The following is a 20,690-nucleotide window of genomic DNA, read 5'->3' on the forward strand; positions in this document are numbered from 1 at the left end:
GATATGAATGCTCACTAATAACTAACTCAAGACAGTGAGAACCTACTTCTGAAAAGTGGAAGCTGAGTGAAGGAACCTCAGGTACCGGGAAACATTCATTTTGGCTGGGAAGGGAAGCAGGGGAGTGGAGCAGCTGCGTTGCTACTGAGCCCCCAGGCCTGTCAGAGGCTGCCTACGGGGGGGCTGAAGTTCAGGAAACCAGTCCAAATTTCATGTGAAATGACTTTAATGACGGTAGAACCTCTCAGATGTTCAAAATCCTAGACACAAAGCTCCTCTGAGAAGACAGCTTCAGTTGATATCAGAAATAAGCAGTTGCCTCAGGACTTGTGTTTCCAAGGCAAAATCTTGACTATTTTTAATGAACATAAGAACCCAGGGAGCTAACACTACATTTCACAATCTCTGAGCACTGATCAATGTTCTTCTTAATCCTGTAGAATTTCTCCACATATTCAGAACGGCCTAAGAGCTCCACAAAATCTTCATCGTGCGTGATGACCAGAAGCTGGAAGTTACGCTGCTGTGAGCGACTCTTGATTATCCTGAAACAGTGTATTTAGAATGTTTTATTACTAGAGAGCACAGATAATCCTTTCCTTTATATAAAAAGCCACTGAGAACTTTGTCAGACACATGACACAATGTGATGAGCGGGGCCTCTGCCAGCCCTGGAGGAACCTGGAGAGGGGTCGGGGGGGATCTAGGCCTTCAAACCCGCCAAGTAGGAGTCCTGTCTCCTCTCCAGACAGTACAGGTGCCTGAAGTGATTCTTCACCGAGGTCTGGTAAGAATACATGATGTCGGTTCTTACAGAACACCAAGTTCTTCTTACTAAAACAGGTAGAAATGTTTTACTTAATTTTCCTTAATATCTGTGCTGTTCAATTTTAGGAGTCTGACTTATTCCTTTGGGGTTTTTGTGACCTGTTACTAATTCTCTCTGGGAGAAAAAAAGACCAACTACAGGCAAGGGAAATTACATTTGCAAGCCCCGCTGTCTTCTCAGGAGCTGGGGCTACTTAGAATTCTGCCACCGCCAGTCACTAGATGCATCATTAGTATGACACACAGGAGGCCTGAGTGGGTGTACTGGGAACATTTTTGCTCATTATCTATATGCTGAGGTGACTAGCTAGGAGACTGAAATCAGACTATTTCTTTTAATCATTTATTTATCCCTGCTTGCAGCTGGATGCACTTAGGTTTCAAAAGTAGTAGCCCTTACGTGCTGGCCACACAAGACTACTGAGAGATGGCTGAGGAAGGGGTCCCCTCCCTGCTATCCTCTGCCAGAAAGACTATCTGGAGCCAGAGTACCCAAAACAGCTTCTCTAGCTTGGAAAAAGTGCCTTTCCTCTGCCAGCACAGTCTTTCAGCAACGGGTGCCTGTCCCTGGAGCCTGGACCAAGGGCATGTGAATGTGGCGAAGGTGTGTGCAATTTTACTTTCTACTTAATCACTATTACACGTTGTGAGTAAGAGCCGTCATTCCTCACAGTGCTGGGGAGATGGGCCAAAACCCACTGTTAGCACCTACAACTGTCTGAGCAGGGCGCGCTGAGTCCTCTACGTGACATGTGGGCGCCGCTGGGGGTTTACAGAAAAACCAAACCAAGCCAGGAAACCCTTCGGTTTCCCTATGAACACACGCGGGGAGATGCAGGATGTGTCTGGGACTGCGGTGCGGCACCTGGTTCTTTCTCAAGCAGCTGAACAATTACTATCAAAGGTAAAGCCTAAGTCTGCCACCAACCAGCTTCCCCAAGGAAGACACGTGTAGAGAGGGTTTTCACTAGTTTTTAAAGTGAGATAAGGAGTTCTATCGTAACCTGCCCCCAAACTGCAGATACTTACTCAACGAGAGCGTGTGCAAGAGACTCGATGTTTTCTCGGTCAAGATTCGTGGTTGGCTCATCCAAGGCAAGGATGCCACAGTTCAAGCAGAACGTCTCGGCCAAGGCCAGGCGAATGATGAGGGAGGCTAGGACCTGGAACAACGCACAGACCTTTTCCTCATTCACTGTAAGGGAAGCAGGCAGAGCGGCCTAATGTCTGTGTCGGGGAAAGGAAGCAATGTCGTGGGCTCACTGGCCTTAGGTAAATCGTTGCTCCTTTATCTGGGAGAGCCTGGCACTCTCACCAGACTCTTAAACTCTTCCAGAAGGTGAGCCATCAGGTACAGTATCTCCGCCTGTCATTGGCAGTGCAATGAAATGCTAGAAGCAATGGTGATCTCACTATCCCCAAAAATACACACAAATCTTGTCAGCTGTACTGAAACTTGAAGGCACAGGTTTGAATAGGAAATGCATTACCGTTTATCTCTAACTAGTAATTGGAGTAATAGTCTAACAGTGTGAAAAATTCAAGGCCTGGCTATTTTCCTAATAATGAGATAAGAAAATGTGGACACATGACATCTTCCAGAGTTCCATACACTCTTTTTCTGAGAAAAAGTCTCTGACACTTTGAGGCACTTTCTTGGTTCATAGAAACCCAATACTAAAACCCTCAGCTGCAGCTGAAGCCATCTGAAGGCAGAAGGGACACAGAATTAAGAGTGACAGAGCAGTCTAGGAAGTCTGAACTACTTGAGCGCAGCTGTCAATACCCTGTACCCCAAACCCTGTGAGCAAAGGAGCATCAGTGAGAGAGCAGTTGACAGCTTCTCTCGGACGCCGAGGGCAGGCTGGCCCTTTGGGGAAAACCCTTCCTTCCTGTAGCTGAACCCGACTGTGGCTGCCACCTCCCCCAGCACGTACTCAGAGTAGAGTCTACATGAAGTTCCTGGCCTGCCTCTATTAGTCTCTCTTCTTCCCCAACACCAAGGAAGCAATCATGCTAATTTTTATAATTTAGAGTATCTTTGAAAATTATTTTCTGAGCAAAGTAAATTTCCCAAAGTATTCTTAATCCAAAGGGACAGGTTTCAGACTCTATTTTCTTATTCATAATCACCACTGAAAATCACCAAAGCAAGTAGGAATACTGATTATAGATCACAAATTTGTCATTTTTGCAAACTAAGATTAAGATAATCTGTGTGTGCCTTAAATTGGTATCCACTGTCAGGGCTGACAACAAAATACACGCAGGACTGTCTTAGAGCAAAAACTGAAAACTATGAAATACCTCAGACAATGTGAGCAGCCATTTCAAGAATTTTAAGATTTTAAGAAAACTGGGTATCCAGAAATGTTATCAAATATAATCTGCTTCTAATCTGAAAGGAGGAAGCTCAAGAATCCAGACCGTTTTGGTTACAAACCTGCGCACGAAGGACCCCACCTTGTTCCCAAGGATGCAGGTCCAATTTTCCTGACTCTTGAAAGCTTTATTCTTCTTTCTGATTTGCTTTGTGCGCCCTATCCCACACAGCCCATGCTGCCAGAGCCTCATGTGGAGGTAAGTGGCCTGGCCCAGCAGCTGAGGGGCGTGGGGGGGTGTGTAGAGGGGAGAGGCAGCTGCGGGTGTCATGGCTTCTGGTCTAGCGGACCCTTCTTTTAACATTTTTAAGCAATCTCTACACCCAAAATGGGGCTCAAACAACCCCAAGATCAAAGGTGCATGGTCTACCAACTGAGCCAGCCAGATGCCACTAGCAGACCTTTCTTTTAGAGGATCTATAGGCCCAAAGGCTAGGCTGAGGGGGGAGAGGGGCAGGAACTCAGTCCTGTGATGGGACTGCTTTCTCAATGAGAGTTTTATATTTTAATGCCTCATCTGGCTCAACCTCGGATCTGGTTTGGGAATCCTGCATATCATGGTTTCTAACGTCCCTCCCCCACCTTTCATTGCTCTGAAATCTGGATGTACTCTTGCAATTACAGTCGCGTACTTTTTTCTTTCTTGCTGGCACATAAAATAGTGTTATGTCTTATAACTGATGACACACTTTATTCCCATAAGGAATGTTACGAAACAATGATTGTTAGCTGCCTGTTCTGCATAAGGCCTATCACGTGAGAACGTTCCAGACCATCTCCTAAAAGACCATCTAATGGTGCAGGAAATGCTGGTTAGAACTGGAAGAGTGGAACGGGATAGCTGAGTCTGATCAACTCTATGTGGCAACAGAGAGTGCTGTGAGGAGCTTCTCACTATTCCCGGGCAGCCGTGGGGGCTTTCACGGCACCGACAGTAGTTTCTCCCTGTCAATTCTCTGTGCACAGGGGGCTCCCGAGGCTCTCGCGATACCTGCCTTTTGTCCAGCACTGCATCGCCCTCGCATGTCCAAGGCTGTGTCTCCCTTTAGCATCACCACGCGGTAGTTATAATTCCGCCTTTTATCAGAGGCTGATACATTTTCATCGGCATCAGACCGAATTTCTATGTATTCAATATCTGACACAAAAAGAAGATGATTTCAGAGGAACCTACACTCTGTAGCCTTTTGTCACTTGCAAATATTAAGTAAGCCTATGAAGCAACGTGTGAAGCTGACATTACCATTCAAACCGGCTGAGAACGTTCGGGAGGCAAAGCCAACCCAGATGCCCCAACCCTCAGTCGCAGCTCTGCCTTTCTTAGTTCCCCTATTAAAAGTTTCCTCCTGCTGGTTTTCTTCTTATCGCCTTTCAGCTTATCCCTATCTCCATTTCAACAGAATCTATTAGGTCATCAGTTAAATATAATATGCACATAGCCAAATATGTAAGTCCTGTTAGGCTCTGGAATAGAAAACTTTGCATTTTTTTTCTAGCTACAAGATGTTGTCAAGATAAGAATTCTTAGAAAAATCTCAAAGAGATGTTCAGAAAGGGGTCCAAGCGATAATGCTGGCGTGATGAGAGATCCTATGTGGCAAGAGCTAGGGGGACGGGGCTTTGGAAAAAGCATTCACGCACGGCCAACCATGTCAATTACCTTGTCCACGATAGGTACTTCGCCAAAGGTCACGAATAATTTTGTTGATTTCTTCCATTTTCATACTGTGAAATTTCATGATTGCTCTGGAAAAAGAAGCCACTGGTACTTAAAAGGAAAAATAATGTAATGGTAACAATTATATGTAATAGTATATTTTAAAAGTATATGAAATATACAATGTATATCATAATAAAAATAACATCTTAACAATCTCATGAAATTTTGGGTATTTCCAGTGATAAAAGCATCATGCAATAAGAGCTAGAAACAGTACCCGGAACTACAATACTGTTGTGGGGCTATTAATGAATGCAGCCAGGAATGCACCCAGGGCCCCTGAGTCCTGACCCTGCTCCAGTGTCACTGTGACAGGACAGATACCTCCTCAAAGAAGTATTTAAATGCTGTGAAAATCTCAGAAAGTTTGGACAACTTTTTCTCAGGCTTACTGGAAGGACTGTAGCCACTGAGGCCTACCATGGACAGGAGGACCTGCTGAATAATGGATGGCAGTGAGTTAAAGACGGGAGGGGCGGTGCACAGGGTCCCCTGGTCTATGGGGACATAAGCGCAACTCTGAACTTCGGCCTTTTCACTCCTATTACTAGTAAGGTTTACCAAAAGTCAGCCACTTCAGGCACTTTAATTCCTCAGATGTGTGAGCTTTTCACCAACCAGAAGGTACGGTTGAGAGAACAATTTAGAAGCTTCAGCTGAGATGAACCTCAAAACTTGTATTTCCCTTCCTAGTTGAGCTCTAAGAAATCCTAACTCCAAATATATGCATTAATTTCCATTTGGTCTGTGAGCCTCCCTACTCCCGCTCCACAACACACTTAAAAAACTAGTACTTTCTAAATAATAAAAAGAACGAAAGAAACGTTTGTCAAAACAAAAGTAGCCTGTTAAAAACTGACTTCACTCTTACTATAGTCACCTTTCATCAAAAAGCCCTTAAGTTCTTTGGAAATGGGTTTATGAACTAATAAATGTTATATCAGTGATAAAAAGGCAAACATCACTGCCATGACCATACAGAGGATGTGAGGCGGCCCTACTTCCATTTGCAAGCCTCTTATCTGATATATACAAAAAAGAAACTGAACGTAATGCTACTGGCTCTGCAGAATCATTTCATGATCTTCTGGTTCACCAGCAAGAGAGAAAGAAATGACTCAACATAAATACATTTTTTAAATATCAGATGAAGGATTTTGAAGTAATAAGACTGGAAAAAACCATATTGTGCTTGCTGGTGAGACTCCCGCAAGCCTCCATTTTCTAGTTCACACGTCTATCCCGGCCTGACATTTTACACTCCTTCAAAAGGACTGAGACAAATAAACAACAAAACCCCTCGAGAATGCTCTTGGGACCAATCAAGTAATCCATAGCTCTTCACACATTACAAGCCTGATTTTTCAAATATTTTTTTTTTTAAAGGTCATCTTTCCATTCAACTTAAAGATCTTTCATAACGAACCTAAATAATATACCCACGGTGGAGAACAAATTCCATGTGCCCAAGGTGCACACACAGAGCCCCTGCCATGGGTTCCTCTTACAACAGAGGTGGTGCGTCCTCATCTGAGAGAGAGAGTACTGCAAGTAGCTCTTGTCCTGAGGGAGTCCTGAGGGAGATCTGGACTCCCAAAGGGGTGTGTCACACCGAGCTGATGCCTACTGCTGTTGGCCAGACCATAAGCTCATCTTTGTATCATCTCTCTCCAGTATGGAGTTTACCACCCCACCTGCAACAACAGGGGATGATTAAGATAACCAAACTACATCCACTCGAGGAATAATAGTGACATTAGTTGTTACTACTAATGACCATTTACCTGCTGTAAAGTATAATTACTGTAAGCAATTATGTCATTTAATCCTTAAAATACTGGGAGTTAGCTTTAGTTATCCCCATTTTACCATTAAGAGAACTGATACTTTAACAGAATTTTCTGAAAGAGAAACTGATCCCATTTATAATAGCACCAAAACCAATAACATACTTAGATCTAACCAAGGAGGTCAGATATCTCTACTCTGAAAACTAAGACACTGATGAAAGAAATCAAAGACACATATAAATGAAAAAGTATCCCATGTTCATCGACTGGAAGAATTAATATTGTTAAAATACCAAAAGCCATCTACAGATTCAGTGCAATCCCTGTTAAGATCCCACTGGCATTTTTTACAGAATTAGAGAAAACATTCCTAAAATTTATAGGGAACCACAAAATACCCTGAATAGCCAAAGAAATCCCAAGAAAGAAGACCAAAAAGCAGGAGGCATCACACTTTGATTTCAAGGTACAGTCTTGAAAACGTTATGGCACTGGCATAAAAACAGACAAATTGATCGGGAGAACAGAATCTAGACCCAGAAACAAACCCAAATATAAGCAGTCCAACTAAAATTTGCCAAGGGAGCCAATACTCAATGGAGAAAAGGCCATCTTTTCCAATAAATGATGCTGGGATAAATGGATATTCACATGTAAAAGAATGAAACTGGATCCGTATGTTACAGCACTCATAAAAATCAACTCGAAATGGATTAAAGACTTACATATAAGACCTAAAACCATGAAACTCCTGGAAGAAAACATGGGAAATAAGTTCTTTGACATGATTTTTTTGGAAATCATACCTGAAGCAAAAGTAACAACAAACAAAAATAGGGGCGCCTGGGTGGCTCAGTTAAGTGACATCTTGATTTCAGCTCAGATCATGATCTCAGGGTCATAGGCTAGAGCCACACACTGGGCGCTCAGCAGGGAGTCTGCTTGTTATTCTCTCTCTTGCTCTCCCTCTACCCATCTCCCTGTCCTGTTCTCTTTCTCAAATAAATCTTTATTTAAAAAAAAAACAAGTGGGACTACATCAAACTGAAAAGCTTCTGCACGGCAAAAGAAATCATAAATAAAATGAAGACAGTCTACAGAATGGTCAAAAATATTTGCAAACCATGTATCTAATAGAGGGGGATAATACCGAAAATATACAAAAAACTCAGGGGTGCCTGGCTGGCTCAGTCTATGTCTGCCTTCAGCTCAGGTCTTGATCCCAGGGTCCTGGGATAGAGACCCAGGTCAGGCTCCCTGTTCAGAAGTTGGCTACTTTTCACTTTCCCTCTACCCCTCCCCTCTGCTCATGTTCACTTGCTCTCGCTCTCTCAAATAAAGTTTTAAACACACACACACACACACACACACACACACACACACACACACAGAGAACTTCTTTAATTCAATAGCAAAAAAAAGGTGACTCTCGAACAACACAGAGGTTAGGAGTGCCAAGTCGCCAAAATTCATGTGTAACTTTGCCCTAAAACCTAACTACTAATAGCCTATTGTTGACTGGAAGAAGCCTTACCCATAACATAAACAGTCCATTAACATATATTCTATATGTTATACGTATTACATACTAGAGTCTTACAATAAAGTAAGCTAGAGGAAAGAGAATGTTAGGAAAATTACAAGAGAAAATACATTTATGGTACTGGTCTTATTTACTGAAAAAGATACGCACATAAGTGGACCCACACAGTACAAACCCATGTTATTCAAGGGTCACCTGTAATCCAATTAAAAAATGGGCATAGGACCTGAACTGACATTTTCCCAAAGAAGATACATAGATGGCCAATTAAGTACATAAAAAGGCGTGTCACTAGTCATTAGGGAAATAGATATTAAAACCACAATGAGATAACACTTCATACTTGATAGGATAGCCATCATCAGGGGCGCCTGGGTGGCTCTGTCATTAGGTGTCTCCTTTGGCTCAGGTCATGGGTCCCGGGATCGAGGCCCACGTTGGGCTCCCTGCTCGGCAGGGAGCCTGCTTCTCCCTCTCCCACTCCCCCTGCTTCTGTTCCCTGTCAGATAAATAAAATCTTAGAAAAAAAAAGAATAGGGGCACCTGGGTGGCACAGCGGTTAAGCGTCTGCCTTCGGCTCAGGGCGTGATCCCGGCGTTATGGGATCGAGCCCCACATCAGGCTCTTCCGCTATGAGCCTGCTTCTTCCTCTCCCACTCCCCCTGCTTGTGTTCCCTCTCTCGCTGGCTGTCTCTATCTCTGTCGAATAAATAAATAAAATCTTTAAAAAATAATAAAAAAAAAAAAAGAATAGCCATCATCAAAAAGACAAGAGATAATAAAAGTTGGCATGGATATGGAGAAAAGGGAACGCTTGTGCACTGTTAGCGGGACTGTAAACAAGTACAGCCATTATGGACAGCATTACGAAGGTTCCTAAAAAAAAAAATTAAAAATAGAACTACCATATGATCTAGCAATTTCCACTTCTGGGAATATATCCAAAGGAGATGAAAACACTATGACAAAGAGGTATCTGCACCCCCATGTTCATAGCAGCATGAACAATAGCCATGACATGAAACAACCTAAGTGTCCATGGGCAGATAAAGATGTGAATACATTCAATGGATTATCATTCAGCCATTAAAAAAATGAGGAAATCCTACTATTTAGAACAATATGGAAGGACTCTGAAGGCATTACACTACGTGAAATAAGTCAGAGAAAGACAACATTGCATGATCTCACATATACGGGGATTTTAACAAAACAAAAACACCAAACTCACAGAAAAAAGGGATCAGATTTGCGGTCACCAGAGGTGGAGGATGGGAGGAAAGCGAATTGGGAGGAAGGTGGTCAGAGGCACAAATTTCCAGTTATAAGTATGTACTAGGGATGTAACGCACAGCATGATGACTACAGCTAACACTGCCACATGATACACAGGGAAGTTGTTAAGGGAATACATCCTAACAGTTGTCATCACAAGGAGAAATTTCTTTTCCTTTTCTATTTATTGTACCTATATGAGAAAATGGGTGTTAGCCGAGCCCACTGTGCTAATCATTTTGCACTATATGTAAACCAAGCCATCATGCTGTACATCGTAATACAGTGACAGATATCAGTTATTTCTCAGTGACAGTGAAAAGAACAGGTCTCATGAAATTACCAGCCTGGTCACAATTAGAGAAAAGTGGTTAGGATGTTAACAGCTCTTGATTATAATTCAAATTAAAAAGGCAGTCAAAATGCCATTTTGAAAGACACCAGGCTCAGATAGTTTTATGAGTAAATGTTAGCTCTAAAGTATATAAACTATTACACAGCAAGGAGAGATATGAGGGAAAAAAAAAGGAAAAGAGTACAGGCCTAATTATTTTGCTTATGAATACAGATACAAATATTCTAAATAATATCAAATTTAGTGGTAAAGCATTAAAAAGACCAAGTAATATCATGGTATCAGTAGTATCATGACAAGTAGCATTTATCCCAAGGAAGCAAGACTAGTACAACAGGAAAGATAATTAAAGATAACTCACTGCATTAACAGATTAAAGAAGAAAAAGATTACCTCAGTAATTGTCTAAGTATTTGATATAAACACTGAGTTTTGATAAAATATTCAGAAAGTGAAAAACAGAAGAAATTTTTTTAATTTGACAAAATGACTATCAGATATCCACAGCAAGCATCAAATTTAATGTTAAAATAGAAAGGAATACTTCCGAAAAACAAGAGAAAGATGCCTCTTCTCATGGCTACTCTACAATAACGTCCTAGAGTTTCCTAACAATTCAGTAAGACACGAAAAATGAAGAATAAATGAAAGAAAAACAACTTGTCATTGTTTCTAAAGACAGATATAGTTATGCACTTAGTAAATCAAAGAAATCAACTGAAGAACTATTAAGACTAATAAGGTAGTCAGAAATAAACAAAGAATTATTAGTATTATTATGTAGTAAGCAAAATCCAATAGGAAACCTAATAGAAAAGAGGATCCTATTCAGAGTGGTAATAAAAATTATGAAATACCTAGGAAGAAATCTAACAAAATGGTCATGGATCTAGAGGGAAAAGCTATAAAAGCTATAAAACCTTACTAAAGAACAATCCTTATAAAAAAAAAAAAAAGAACTGATTGGGTAGGAGGAACTTACTATTGAGTGCAAAATGGGAGATTTAATATTGCAAAGAAGTCCATTCCCCCCCAAGTAATCCATTAAATTAAATACAATCCAAATAGAACTCCCAGTAAGAGTTAAAAAAAAAAAAAAAGACATCCACAAGGTGACTCTGAAGTTAGTATCTAAGACATAAGGTAAAAGAATAAATCAAAGTACTGGGACAGGAATCAAGATGAAATAAACCCCCCCAAAATAGAGAACTTTTAGCTTATAACTGATATTTACCATCAATGGGAAAAGTTTCAATAGTGTTAGAAAGAAGGGAAAATTACATCTCTATTCTTATTTTACTTTTTTAAAGATTCATTTATATTCGAGAGCTCTCGAGAGCACACGTGTATACACACACACACAAGCATGCACAATCAGGGGGAGGGGCAGAGGGAGAGAAACTCAAGCAGACTCCAGGCTGAGCATGGAGCCCCACACGGGGCTTGATCTCATGACCCTGAGATTATGACCTGAGCTGAAATCAAGAGTCAGACGCTCAACTGACCGAGCCACCCAGGTGCCCCATACATCACCATCTTTATTAAACCTCAAAATCCAATGAATTAAAGGATTAAAAGTTAAATAAAACTCAGAATTATTAATAATTATAAATAAATAATAAATAAATAAATAAATAGAACTATCAGTTTTATAATCTTAGGACTGGAAAGCTTTTCTAAAGGAGAAGCCGTAAATAAGACTTAAATATTTGCCTACCTAAAAATTAAAAGTCACAAAAAATATCATGAAGTTAAAGGTCAAAGGACAAACTGGGAATACTACTTGCAATGTATGAGAAAAGGACTACCACCAAAAATCTATTAAAAAAAAAAAAGTGGTACAACTCACTAAGAAAACAATAACCTAACAGAAAAACTGGTAAAGAGATACGAACAATTCTCAGAGAAGAAATACAAATAGCCAACATATGAAATGACGTTTAACCTCACTAGCAAACAAGGAAATGTAAATTCAAGTGAGAACAGTTTTTGTGCAATGGATTGGCAAAAATTAAAAAGGTTGATAATATGAAATGCAGTCATGGAGAAGTGGGTACTTTCGCACACTACTGGTGGAAACACAAATTTTATGTTTTGGGAAGGCATTTTGGCACTAACAAGTTAAAAATGTACATACCCTCTGTCCCAGTAACTCTGTTTCTAAGAAGCTATCTTTCTGGTCTACCTGCCCAAGTACGCAAAGACTTATGTTGTAGCATTATCTATAGTATCAAACATTTAAAAATTTCCTAATATGTCCACCGGTGGTTAAATCAAGCAGGTAACATCCATTTCATAGAATATTACGCAGCCATTAAAAATAATGACGTACTTACATATATACAAAAGTTCTTCATCACATATTCAGGGACAAAACAGAAAAATACCTACAGTGTGATACTATTTACATAAAACAAAGACCTATTCGTGTGTACATAACATGCAAAAAGCACTGTGAGGGAAATGACAATGTCATCATTGTAATAATATTTAAGTGCTCAATAAATTCTAGTCATTGTCATGGAAATGAACCCAAGTCTAATATGAACTGTGTTCTGTTAGTTTACATAGTAATGGACAACAGGGAAGCATAACTATCTGTAATACAACGCTAACTGGTACAAGCGGTACAAACATCATGGAGTAGAAAGGAAGGAGAAATGACATAATTTGGGAAGGGCTTCAACAAGGTAATATTCCACAGAGAAGAGCGAGCACAGGAAAATGTGAGGTGTCTTAAGGAAACAAAACGGTTCAGTTTGGTTAGAACATAGTGAATAGAGAGAGAAGAAATGGGAAAGACCAGACATGGAAAGTGTTTCTTAATATTACAAGTGAATAGAGACCACCACCTTTAGGAAAATTAACCTGGTAAAACTATTAATGGGTGGGAAGGGACAGTACAGTGCACAGCCCTCTGGGAGCTGACACAGGCCCAAAGATTAACTTCACAACACACCTTGTAGTCCCTGGACTTTACAGGTAATGAACATTAAAGAATAGCCTTGAAAATTCCTGGCGCGTAGTAAAGTATCACTGTGCTCAAAGACATGCATTTCACGGACTGGAAACTGTTGTGGGCAGTGGTCATCTGAGTAGTTGCACCAGCCCCACCATGTGCCTGGAGTGTATATGTCACTCAGTTTCATTTATCTTCACTCTTGTGAAGTAGTATGTTTTGTGAGAAGTGACTCCCAAAAGAAAGTGAAAAGGTCCAAGATCTAAGACAGTAGTGACTTATAAATTAGTCTTCTATTTAGATACTCTTCTGCATGTGAAAGATATCCTTAAAATCTCAGTAATAGGGACGCCTGGGTGGTTCAGCTGGTTAAGGGTCTGCCTTCAGCTCAGGTCATGATCCCAGGGTCCTGGGATCGAGGCCGGCATCGGGCTCCCTGCTCGGCGGGGAACCTGCTTCTCCCTCTGCCTGCCGCTCCCCCTGCTTGTGCTAACTCTCACTCTCTCCGACAAATAAATAAAATCTTAAAAAAATTTTTTTGGTAATAATCAGTTGCATTTTAAGAGGACAAATGATGGCTTTAGTGGTATTTATATTTTGATGCTCATCAAAGTCTTAAAATGTGATCCTCCCACACGATGAGGGCTTAACACATCATCCAAACCCATAGAACGTACGACACCAAGAGTGAACAAAATGTAAGCTACAGATCTGGGGTGATGTGCTGAGGGATGGTGACGGCGGGGGTGGGGAGGAGGCTATGGTTGTGGCACAAGAGATGGGGGGGGTCATGGCAAATCTGTACTTTCTACTTTGTTTTGCTATGGACCTAAAACGGCTCTAAAATAGTGTAATTTAAAAAAAAGAGAGAGATCTGTGCCAGCAGAGCACGTGGGCTGCCTCCATCCACGTCCCTCATCCTTTACATGCCAGGCTGACTGTACTGTCCTTCAGCAATGAGATAATTATCCATTTTGTTCTAAGTTATCCAGCCGCCACCCACACTCCCCCCGCCCCACTCTTGGACCTTTAATAAAAAGCTTCTGCAAGGCTGAGTTGCTGTCTTCCTAAATATACACGGGTTCCAGCTCGATGTCAAAAATGAAGCTTATCAGACCTCCCCAGGACAGTAGTTCAGAGTTTTTGCTGCTTCTCTGAGTCCATTTTTAAAATAATTTTGGGACCCAGCCATTAGCAGAGAACTGAACACCTGAAAAGGAGTCATTCCAGAGCAGGTTTCTAAAGGGTTGGAAAAACATCACCAAAATAGACCAAAACCTTACCTGTCAGCAAAAGACCTTTCCAGTTCTTACCTCTTTCATTATTTAAACCATAACAATCCTGAGAAAGAAAACCACCATTCTGCAAAATTTGAAGCGATGCTCAAATTCCGAAGAGCACACAGAATAGCAAGTGGAAGTGGATTTCCCCCTAGGTCTCAGCTATTTCACTGAATAAAACATTAAATAAAAGGGGCAAATACATGTGTCTTATTAATAAAAAAAAATTAGCTTAGAATTACGATAAAACTCCCAAGTTAGTAAAAATTTACCAAGTTGGAAAAAAGCAGTAAGAAAGATTATACTTGCACAAGACATTTTCCAACATTATTCTCAGTCTTGTAGTAAAAGTATACCAAATTTTGAGGTCTCTAAGTTGCTAAAACAAATGGGCTATGACGACTGCTATTCGAGACCACCCCGCATACTCTTCCCTACCGCTCTAGTACTTACACCGTGAAAACTTCCGGTCTCCCCAGATTTAGGTGGGCGGGAGCATTCTCCTACGAGGAGTGACTGAGTGTCACGTTCTACTGAGCATCATGTCCCAAACTAACGGGGACTTTCACTACTTAGCAAAACTCAAAATCTGTCATACCAAACTGAAGTTGTACATTTCAAAGAAAAATGACCTCTTTTTCTAGATGAAATCCTTAAACACTATTAAACTCATTTTCTAAAACCCTTAAATCTACTGAACTAATTTCCTTTCACCACGCTCTTAAATACCAGTTTTCAAATTCAGGCAGTGGTTCAACTACTGCTGAAAGACAAACAGTTGGTTAAAGAAATCTGCAGGGAGTGAGAAATGCCACCAGCTATGTTCTGGTCTTGTGACCTCCCTGCCCGATGCTAGTGAGGCTGCTCACGCGGCCCTGTATGGTACTCACAGTGAGGGCAAGAATGGTGGCTGTGAGGCGAGCCCTGGAGCAAGCCCTCATCCCTAAGCTCTCCTCCAGCACAAGGAGCCAGGCTCTGAAGACACAGAGCCGGCTGCAAGGGCTGCAAAACAATAAAAGTTACATGTTTTCACCGAGTTTCAGAAGTGTGACTTCACGTGCAACATTCTGTATTTGGGGGGAAACGATAGTGGAAAACTTGGGGCACAGGACAGAACACTGTACTCTAGTATATTCAAAAAATCATGGGCCGCCTGGGTGGCTCAACTGGTTAAGCATCTGCCTTCGGATCAGTCATGGTCCTGGGGTCCTGGGATCGAGCCCAGCATTGGTCATGTCCTTTCTCTCCCTTGCGCTCTCTCAAATAAAATCTTTTAAAAAAATCATTTAATTGATGCCTTCTTTTTAAAGGGGCAAGGGGTAATATATTCTAAATGGTGTAGTTTTCTTCCCTTCTCATCTAGTATGAGTATCTCGGACCACTGGCAAGCTTAAAATTGGTGATGTTTTTAGATGATTACTAATAACAGATGGTAATCGGCTTTTCTTGAAAATGCACTGCTAATTTCCTGTGTTACCCTAAATAGAAAGCTGAATGCAACAATTACACTGATTGCATGCTTCATTCTAAGAGGTGAAACAATGAGGGAAATTTTGGACCTTTCTTCTAGGTGAGAAGGCAAATTTAAGGCTCACAATATGAACCTTAAGGCGGCCACCGTTTGCCAGCACAAGCCCAACAAAGACTCAATTTTGGGGAAATCTGTACCACTTCTTTTCTTCTCATTTAGAAGAATCCATCTGATTACCAGATAACAGAACTCAGTAAACAGCCTGGCTTTGTTCCTTAGGCAAGCCTAAATTGCTGGAAAGCACCTCTGTACCTCCCCGCCCCCACAAGCTCCTCCTGACTGGCCCCATCAAGCCCCCTCACACACCCTCACTCTGCTCAGTGTGATGGCTCTGGCACTGAGGCACTTTCTCTACTGAAGTGCCCTTTGTTCGTTATTCAAGGCCAAGGTCAAATACAGACTGTGGAGTACCTACCATGGGCTCTCCTACTGGACCGTTAGCAGTTTGCAGTATGGATGGGGTATGGTATTTTTGTCTTCCCATAGCCCGGCAAGAAAACACTAACAGGGATTTTTGAATGAACATGTGCCTGAAAGAGGAAATCCCTTCTCTTCCTGCTGTCAAGGCGTCTTGGGGTGTGCAGGGATAGGGGGACGGCTCCTACGTGTAGTTTTCTATGTAGTTAACATATGAAACCCCAAGTCTGCAGGTCAATGTACTATGAGGAGGAGTTACCTTGTAGCAGAATACATACAAGTAAAATTTAAAAGAAGACCAACCTACCTACCTTGGCCCCAGTCCCCTCTGCCTAGCACCCCACTTTTCAGCTCCCCTTCACAGAACTTCTCGTAAGAATTCTCTCTACTCACTGTTTTCACTTCTTACCCCCCGCCCCGTTCTCTCCTCATCCAACTCCAAAGCCTCAGTTCAAACCATGCCACTGAGATTGCTCTTCAAACTCATTAACACCTCCATTTGTTAAATTCAAGGGCCACTCTGAGTCCTCATCTCATCTGACCTCTAAATAACACTAGATTCTTGAAATAGCTTTCTTCACTCAGTTCTCAAGGTATCACACCTTTTACATGTTTCTCCTTACTTCATCAGCTACTTCATCAGATTTGTAAATATCTTGAGTCTTGGGACCCTTCCCTTCTCTGTCTACAGTTGTGTCATGTAATCTCACTCTGTGACTTTAAATACTACATATATTCCCAAATTTATACCTTACTCCTCAATTCTAGATTATACATCCAACTGCTTGAAGTGCCTACAGGTGCCTTAAACTGTCTAAAACAAAACTCTAGCTTTTCCCTTCCCAAATCCTGCCATTTCAGGGAATGCCAATTTGCTCCCCCAACATCCTGTTGCTCAAGTAAAAATATGTAGGAGCAATCTCTGATTCTGTTGTTTCCTTTTCCTCCCCTACATTCAATTCAGAAGCAAGGCCAGTCACCTCCATATTCAAAACAAATCTTGAGTCCGTCCACTTCTCTTCATTTCCACTGCTACCTCCCTAGTCCAGTCCACCATCATTTCTTGGATTATGACAAGTCTCTTCACTGGTCTCCTTGTTTCTACTCTTGCCCCTCTATGATCCATTCTCCAAACAGGAGTCAGTGCAGTTTCTTCAAACTATCAATCAGATTATATTACTTCCTGCTTCAAACCCTCCAGGGACTTCCTATCATACAAAGAATAATATTGAACTGTTTCCTAAGGTTACAAGGGCACCGCATACTCTGGAACCATCTATCTCTGACCTCATTCCCCTGCTCACTATATTCTAGCCGTGCTTCCTTTCTTAGTCCTTGAACCCCTCCTGTTCAAACTGGTCTTAGGGTCTATGCATCGGCTGGTCTCTCCACCTGGAAGGCTTGCATCTCTCCTTTCTGTATGTTGCTCCCTGTCATCAATCAGGTCCCAGCTTAAATGCCACATGCTCAGAGAAGATCCTGCCTCAGAAAAGGCTTAAAACAGCCCCTCAATTACTCTCATCACCGAAGTTAACTTTGACCAGGTAATCCTGGACACTCTTCTTAATCTTTTTGATAAATACTTGACCTTTACAGGGTAGATGAAAGAATTCAATTAGATTATGGCTAACAAACAGGAGGTATTCAATCAATATTAATACCTCCTCTGTACAGCTCCCACCCTTGAAAAATTTAGTCTCAAATAATGTTTAAATAGAAACAGAAACCTATATTTTATCAGTAAAATTTCCTTAGTACTAGTAAGGAATAGAGAGCTTAAGAATTTATATTAGGGGCACCTGGATGGCACAGCGGTTAAGCGTCTGCCTTCGGCTCAGGGCGTGATCCCGGCGTTACGGGATCGAGCCCCACATCAGGCTCCTCTGCTATGAGCCTGCTTCTTCCTCTCCCACTCCCCCTGCTTGTGTTCCCTCTCTCGCTGGCTGTCTCTATCTCTGTCAAATAAATAAGTAAATAAATAAAATCTTTAAAAAAAAAAAAAAAGAATTTATATTAAAGAATGGAACATGACAAAGAAAGCTGGACTACATGGCCTCTGAGTTTCCCTTGTAACTTTGACTCTATAGTGACGACTATAATTGACCTAAAAAAAAAAAGAAAAAGAAAAAGAAAAAAGAAATAAGATTTCCATCTTATAGATAAGGAAACTGAACCCCAGGGCATTTAAACAATTTGTTAAATGTCAATAGTGAGAATTTCAATTCAAGTAATCTCCAGAGAAAATACTTTTAACCATGTATTACGGATTTTTGAGGCTTCAAAAAGGTAGAACTTATCAACTTTTACAAAAACATTTCCCACTTTGTAAGAACTCATTTTTATTTTTTCATGACAACCAATATAAATTATCCTACTCTATACAGTAAGTTTTTAATGACAGAATCTCTTTTGATTCTTGTCTCTTGAAATAAACTTGCCTTACTAGGACTGGGTCTCCTACTCCTTGCTGCTCAAAATATGTTTGCCAAGTTTATTGGGTACACAGCATCTATTGCAGAAGAACTAAAAAAAAAATAAAAAGCCTCCTAGAGGCATATATGAGATAGCTGGAAGGACTAAAAAGAATTATGAAAGGCAAAAAGGGGGGGGGGGAAAGACAGTATCTGTATGTATAGTCTACTGGGTAAGGATTCTTTAATAATGTCTCGCTAATGCTCTTGTTTCAAAACCTTATATTTCAACACTTTCAACTCCTCGGTCTAAGAACTAGGAGAGTTTTCAACCTTCACAAAGGTTAAAAAACAAGAGCTTCTCACTTGGTGCACACACAGATTTCCATGAGCCAGGAAGCTCTGTAATGTTAACTTATTCACTATGAACTAGGACAGAAGAAGTGTCCGTGGAATAACCCCGTAAGAGTAATTTTGGAACTCTAACTTATTCCAAAATCTTGGTAGTATTAATTTTACAAAATTAATTACAAAAATCGTAGTAGTATTGATTTTTAAAAAATGACTAACATAATGGGCTCATTCAGTTTTCACAGTAAATGGAACAAACTTGTCTTAAAATATTATGAGCTTCCCCAAACTTGTATATTCCAAAGTTATGGCTAGGTGATTCTGGGGCCACCTTTATTTTCATCATTGACTAAAATAATCCTCATAGTAAAAGCAGGGTCCCTCCTGCCCTCCTGAGCCCTGTGGTCTGAATGCCACTGCCGAGGCTGGTCTGCTGAGTATGCACCTCCTGACTGGAAGAAAACTTAAAAGTAAGAACCTGCCTATCTAGTTCTCTTAGCACCGAGGAGGAGATTTTCCTTTTCAGAAAACAACAAACGAAACCTAAGGTAACTGGTAATTCTGACACAAATGCCTAGAAACATGATAGAGATTTTTAACAAAAAGTATTTTAGATTCATAGTTGAGTTAATAAGAAATAAAGGAAAATCCCTGTGTGATGGGAAAGAAGGACTGAAAACCAGCATGATCAGGGTGTGATCTGATACTGCAGCTAAATTTGCTTATTATTTTTGTGAACTTAGGGTTGGGTACTATCAACCACGACAGAACACGAGGCACAGGGCCCACGAGAGGCACGGAGTTAGAACTGACTCCCAACATAAGGGGGAGACTCCTGAAGAGCCGTATCATCAACCTTCAATGAGAAAATGGAAAAGTAGTTAAGATGACTATTCAAAGTCCTGGGCAAATGGCTCACATGGATGGGTTTAAGGTTCAGTGTTTTATTACCAATGTAGCTCAGGAACTCCCAAACGGAAAAATTAAAAACTAGACCCAGGGCACTGGAGCTCCGAGCAGATCAAAACCAAAATAGCTACGTGGAAGGACACTCACACAGAAAGGTTACAAGGGAGTCTCACAGAAAACCAAAAAGCATCACAAAAGATAAAGTCAGAATTAAGCATTGCATAAAACAAAAAATAATTCAGCAGGGGTTAGAACTAGCACAAACAATAGCAAGAAACGGACTCCTATGAAATACAAAAATGATAACGTAAGAGCATAAAATATGAATATTTAAAATGAGTACAGACATGTGAGAAATTAAAATACTAAGGACAAAATATGAAAAAACAATTTATGAAAAAACAAAACTAAAATAGAACTTACAGAAATGAGAAGTTTTTAAAAAAGGCAACTGTTAATAGGCAGGATGAACAGCTGCTAAAGACCTAGAAAATATTTATGAGGAAGCTGACTAGTTTATTACCAGTACATGCATTCCTATGGAGGAAGGAATGAGAAGGTTTATTTATGTCTAATGAGAAATGAAGGAAAGAGAATAAAGAGAATTGAGGAAAGGATAATATCTAAAGAGATAATACATGAGAATTTTCCAAAAGTGATGAAAGCTATCAATCCTCAGATCAATAAATAGTACTTACACAGAAGAACTGAAAACAGACCTAACTCTAGACGCACCCACAAAAACTGCAGAATAATAAGGACAAAGAAAAATCTTAGGAGAACCAGAGAACAAAGGCATAGTATTACCTCCAAAGGGATACTTAGAATGATTTCTCGACAACAGTAGAGGCCAGGAAAAAAATGGAATGTTTTCAAAGGGCTAAAAGGAAAAAACAAAACCAAACAAAATAAACCCTCTCAATCTAGAATTCTATGCCTA

The 20,690-nt window shown here is 40.7% G+C and overlaps 1 protein-coding gene across 3 annotated transcripts in view; it reads right to left on the bottom strand.

Moving 5' to 3' along the window:
• Window positions 1-208: 208 nt before the first annotated feature.
• RAD50 (RAD50 double strand break repair protein) overlaps window positions 209-20,690 on the bottom strand; it is a 106,497-nt gene continuing 86,015 nt past the window's right edge. For all 3 annotated transcript variants that reach the window (XM_040622471.1, XM_008691635.2, XM_040622470.1), the window contains exons 22-25: window positions 4,870-4,955; window positions 4,205-4,347; window positions 1,858-1,991; window positions 209-545 (exon numbers count right to left, since the gene is read on the bottom strand). In XM_040622471.1, the coding sequence (XP_040478405.1) occupies window positions 359-545; window positions 1,858-1,991; window positions 4,205-4,347; window positions 4,870-4,955 (550 nt within the window). In that variant the 3' untranslated portion in view covers window positions 209-358. The remainder of the gene's footprint in view (window positions 546-1,857; window positions 1,992-4,204; window positions 4,348-4,869; window positions 4,956-20,690) is intronic.

This window comes from Ursus maritimus, unplaced genomic scaffold (assembly GCF_017311325.1).
Source record: "Ursus maritimus isolate PB19 unplaced genomic scaffold, ASM1731132v1 scaffold_5, whole genome shotgun sequence".
NCBI lineage: Eukaryota > Metazoa > Chordata > Mammalia > Carnivora > Ursidae > Ursus > Ursus maritimus.